The sequence below is a fragment of the Pinus tabuliformis genome, chromosome 5_2, assembly GCF_031772625.1.
Source record: "Pinus tabuliformis cultivar Carrire ecotype Pingquan chromosome 5_2, CPIR1, whole genome shotgun sequence".
Classification (NCBI taxonomy): Eukaryota; Viridiplantae; Streptophyta; class Pinopsida; order Pinales; family Pinaceae; genus Pinus; species Pinus tabuliformis.
In genome coordinates this window covers 817,755,379-817,760,651 of record NC_142306.1, presented here as the reverse complement: position 1 = coordinate 817,760,651, position 5,273 = coordinate 817,755,379, and the positions used below count along the sequence as shown (strand labels likewise).

The window sequence follows — 5,273 nt, the reverse complement described above, 5'->3', positions numbered from 1 at the left end:
CTTCGATGATGTCAATATTTTTCTTGACCATTTTGAAAGGGACATGCCAAAGGAGCATTGGTTCTAGGCCTTAGATATAGAATTGAGAGCTATGCGTGCAAGATGGTGGGGCACACACAAGGATAATTTTGTTGACTGGAAGGAATATCGTAAAATTATGTGATTAAGATCTGGCTACACAAAAACCCAACTCACTGAAAAGTACACAGGAAAGGATGATCCACGCGAACATTTGGCTCGATGGACTAAGGCGTGGGGTGAGGTACCTCAACCAAAGTGGGTGCATATCTTTATTCATACCTTGGATGCTATCCCAAGGAACTGGTATTTAGAGATGGAGATGCGACATGGGACTATTGATTAGGATGAAATGAAGGAGAGTTTCTTGCTAACATTTAGTTTTGAAGATTGGTTTGAAAGAATTGATGAAGCGCTTCAAGATATTAAAGCAGCAATATTCTGAACACCCGTAGAGCCTATCGCTTGGATACAGCCTGATTAGAGTACGCAACTACAACATGATTTGGAATGTTACAATGTTACTATGGAAGAAGGCGATGAGGATCTACGGAATATTAATATCCTTGATTCAGAGGGACAGTGCAAAGTTGTTGGACCAGATGCGGAGATCCCTGATATCTCACAACCGGTGCGCACAAAATAGGTAAATATTGGCCCAGAAGAAGAACCGAAATTAGCGAACATTGGCGACTATTGGGATGAAGACACAGTGGATAAGGTCGTTGAAGTATTACATGAATATTAGGATTTATTTCCAACTAAGTCCTCTAACTTGTATGGAATAGTAGCATATTTGGGTATGATGAAGATCAATCTAAAACTAGATGTGAAGCCAGTTAAGCAGTGCCCATATCGGTTGAATCCCAAATACAAGGAAAATGTAAGAGAAGAACTCAATAAGATGATCGCGGCAGGAATAATTGAGCCTGTAGAAGAATCAGAATGGGTCAATCCTATGGTGGTCTAGGAGAAGAAAACGAAGGGTGATATCAGGATCTGCGTTAATCTGCAGAATTTAAATGGTATATGTGTACATGATCCATTTCCTATGCCTTTTACAGATGAATTTCTATAAAATTTTGGTGGACAGGAAGCTTATTCATTCACAGATGGATTTTCCGGATATCACCAAATTAAGATTGCACTGAAGGATAGAAGCAAGAATACCTTCACTATAGAATGGGGAAATTTCAATATACGGTCGTGCCTTTCAGACTAAAAAATGTTGTTGTGATCTTCTAACGGTGGTAGTCACAGCGTTCGAGGAATTCATTCATAAAATTTTGGAAGTCTACTTCATTGATTAGGCAATGTTTGGGCTAGTCAAGGAGCATGTCTCTAGTCTGCACCTGATGTTGGATACATGTAGAAAGTATCAAATTTACTTGAACTTGAAGAAATGAATTTTTTTGGTCCCTTATGGAATACTTTTGGGACATGTTGTTTGTAAGTAGGGATTAATGGTAGACCCTCATAAGATTGTTGTAATTATCAATTTGGAGCCCCCTAGGAATGTAAAGAAATTATGCATGACTTTGGCTCTTATTGGGTACTACATGAAGTTTATTAAGGCGTACGCATAGATCATTGTGCCCATGGAGAAGTTGTTAAAGAAGGATTCTACATTATCCTGGGACGATGACTGTCAAAAGAGCTTGGATATTCTGAAGGAAAAGATGGTTATGGCCCCAATCCTAGTATTCTCAGATTGGAAGAAGGAATTTCATGTGCACGCGGATGTGTCTTGTATAGGATTGGGATTTTTCTTAACTCAACCTAAGGCAGGATATATTGATCACCTGATTGCCTTCGCCATTCGAAAAATATCTAAGGCAGAGAAGAACTATTCAACCACAGAGCGAGAAGGATTGGCCATGGTTTATGCACTACAAAAATTCAGGAATTATCTGCTAGGTGCGCACTTTAAAATGTACATGGACCATTATGCTTTGAAGTACCTAGTCAATAAGCCTGTGTTGGGGGGTGGGGGAATCTGTAGATGGTTGCTTCTTTTCCAGGGGTATGATTTTGAACTGATAGTTAAGCCTAAGAGATTGCATGTTGGACCTGATCACCTCTCTTGGATCGAGAATGGAAAAGAACAAACTAATATTGATGAAGAGTTACCTGATGCATAGATCTTTGCTGTCAAAGTTGCAGATGATCATTTGGTAGATATTATTCATTTTTTATCTACCGGTGTAGCTCCTGAAGGTTATACGACACAACAAAAGAAGGAATTAGTTTTCAAGGCTGCAAATTTTTCCATGATTGCAGGACACTTATATAAGATGGGATCGGACAAATTTCCATGCCTATATGTGCCTGAATATGAAATACATGGTATTCTAGCTGAAGAACATGGTGGTATCATGGGAGCACACTATGCAGGCAAGGCAAATGTGCAGAATATTATGCATGTAGGAATATGGTGGCCTACGATACACAAAGATTCTGAGTATTGTCATATGTTCGATGTGTGTCAAAGGACCAGGAGGCCATCGCAAAGGGATGAACTGCCGTTAAATCCACAAGTCACGCTACAAGCATTTGATAAATGGGCAATTGACTTTGTTGGACCTATTCATCCACCAGGGAAGAAGACGGGAGCACGTTATATTATCACTGCAATAGAGTACTTAACCAGGTGGGCTAAGGCACAGCCTGTGAAGGATTGCAGCACGACAACTGCTGCGAAGTTTATATTCGAATTTATTCTGTCAAGGTTTGGATGCCTGAAGATTCTAATGAGTGACAGAGGTTCACACTTCCTGAATGAGACAATTGTGGCCTTAACAAAAGAATTCCAGATGTACCATCAGAAGAGTACATCGTATCATCCCCAGGTGAATGGAACTGTTGAAGCTTTCAACAAGATCTTGGAGAATTCCCTAACAAAGGTCTACAATGTTAATCGGAATGATTAGGATGTGCGCATACTAGCAGTTCTCTGAGAATATAGGATGACCTGTAAGAAATGGATTGGGCAAACACCATTTCGACTAGTTTATGGACAAGAAGCGGTGATGTCGATGGAATATATAGTGCCCAGCCTAAGAATCGTAACAGTAACCGAGATGGCAGATTGCGACATAATGGAGGAATGCCTAACACAACTTCTTGCGTTAGAGGAAGTCCACTTTTTGGCTGGCTCTCATCAGCAGGTGCAGAAAGCTAGAGAAAAGGCGTGGCATGATCGTCACATTAAGGAGTGTACTTTTAAGAATGGAGATTCGATCTTGATGTGTGATAGAAAATTAACTAAATTTCCGGGGAAGCTTCAGATGCATTGGCTAGGACCATATGTGACTAAGGATATTTCAGATGGTGGCGCAGTTCAGCTTGCAAAGCTGAATGGGGAAGTGTTTCCAGGTAGGATTAATGTGAGCCGATTGAAGGTTTACAAGGAGGATCCCACCCCTATGTAATGACTACATGACAACAGGAAAGCCTTAGTGCTTCTGTCAGTTGAAAGAGAGCGCAGGACTATAAACTACTCTTCGAAGGAAAAGTTCTATCGAAGGAGGGTTACGTGACGTTTAGGAAGATGGCGCGGGTGGAAGTTGTGACGAGGTAGTTGCGTCATAAGGAGGAGTCCCACGCAGCCTACACATAAAATGATTGTTGAAATAGCTACAGTTGATTTGACAACGATTTTGTCGTTAAAAGGAGCGGGGGGAATGCATTTAAAGAGCATATCTCTAAAAATTTGCCTCCAAATCACATTTATGAGGAACATTTGAGGGGGAACAAACAATTTGAATCTAAAATGGGTTATAAATATTGCACCCCGCTCCACATTTTCACACTTTTCTTCTTGAGAATTTGTTGTGTTTTTGTGCTTAAAGAGCCGAGGGTATTGCTGCATGTCTGGTTACTTGAGTTGGGAGGAAGTTAAGCAAGAGTTTTTCAATAGAGGAATAGGGACCAGAATGACTGCAACACTGCTATTCTACAATATAGAACCCAAGTCGTCGAGGCCAAAGCCTACTGCCTCCACGGCAGGAGATAAAAAGTAGAAAAAACCGCAGAAGACCCTGGTTTAACATCGTCGTAGAAAATTCCAACCGAGCAAAGACAAAAGATAAAATGGACAAACAGAGAGAGCCAATAGAGCCGCAGGACTTGGATGAAGAAGACTTGAATGAAGGGCTTAAGGATATCAATGTAGAAGCAACGAAGCCAATTTCTCGATTGCCACCGTATATGCCACCGCGGAAGCCAACCTCAAAAGTGGCTAAGGATCCAGACTCTATCAAATTTAAGGTGTTCACCCCATTTCTTCTGAAGGAAGTGACTATTGACAACGAATTGTTGGAAAGGATACGCCAGCTCCAAATGGAAGATTGGGATTTGGGTGAGCATGAGAAATTTCTAGAGCTGGAACCCAGCGAGTATTTGAAGGTAGTGTACTATGAGGAGGCGGGCCTCACAAGACTTGAACCAATGAAATGGGAGGTTAGTATTGAGCGTGCCAGATTGTTGAACATGTTGTACATCCCACACTTTAGCCGAAGCAACATCACCAATATTTTTGTGCGCTAATTGTTGGCATTGGTCCATGATGGGTGTCTTTGGTTGGGAGAGCCCATCCCAATTGATGAAATGTTGATACGTAGAATCACAGTGTTACCTTATCAAGGCGCGAACCACGCAGATGCTTTTGTGGGGAAGTCACTTGAGAAAACGTTGGTGGACCAGATGAAGAGTGGCTTCAGGTTGATCAAGAAGTATAGGATATATTCTATCAGTTCAATCAAAGACGAAGTTGTGGTTCGCTGCACAGATCTTGGCAAGAAAGATCATGAGGAAGTGTCATGTAGATGAATTGTCAGCACAAGTGGTATCCTTAGCAGTGTAGTGTAGGAAGGGGTTTCAGTTCAATTGGGTGGACTATCTATCCCAAGAACTCCTCGAAAATTGTCGTGAAGCACAGGAGGAGGGAAAATCATTCCACTAGTATTATAGGGGCCTAACACTTATTGTTGATCGCACTGATAGTTTGGAGGATGTCGAATGATTCACAATTCCCCACTACGGATCTGGAGTTGTGTGAGACTGCTAGATTTCCTCGTGTGGAAAACAAAGGACCCTACCCACATTATAGAAAATAAGATGTTCTGGGTGTTATTCTAAATGGAATTCCGTATGGTGACCAGCCAAAAGCCAAGGTTTTCAACAAGTCTATTCAAGGAATATTGGCGCATCACTGACTTCAAGGCCGATTTCCACCATGTGTATATCCGTGCAAG

The 5,273-nt window shown here is 41.4% G+C and overlaps 1 protein-coding gene across 1 annotated transcript; it reads left to right on the top strand.

The window, feature by feature from the left end:
* Window positions 1–3,098: 3,098 nt before the first annotated feature.
* LOC149161814 (uncharacterized) lies at window positions 3,099–3,449 on the top strand. Its single transcript, XM_089435008.1, has one exon. The coding sequence runs from the start codon at window positions 3,099–3,101 to the stop codon at window positions 3,447–3,449; it is 351 nt and encodes a 116-aa protein (XP_089291134.1).
* The last annotated feature ends 1,824 nt before the right edge of the window (window positions 3,450–5,273 follow it).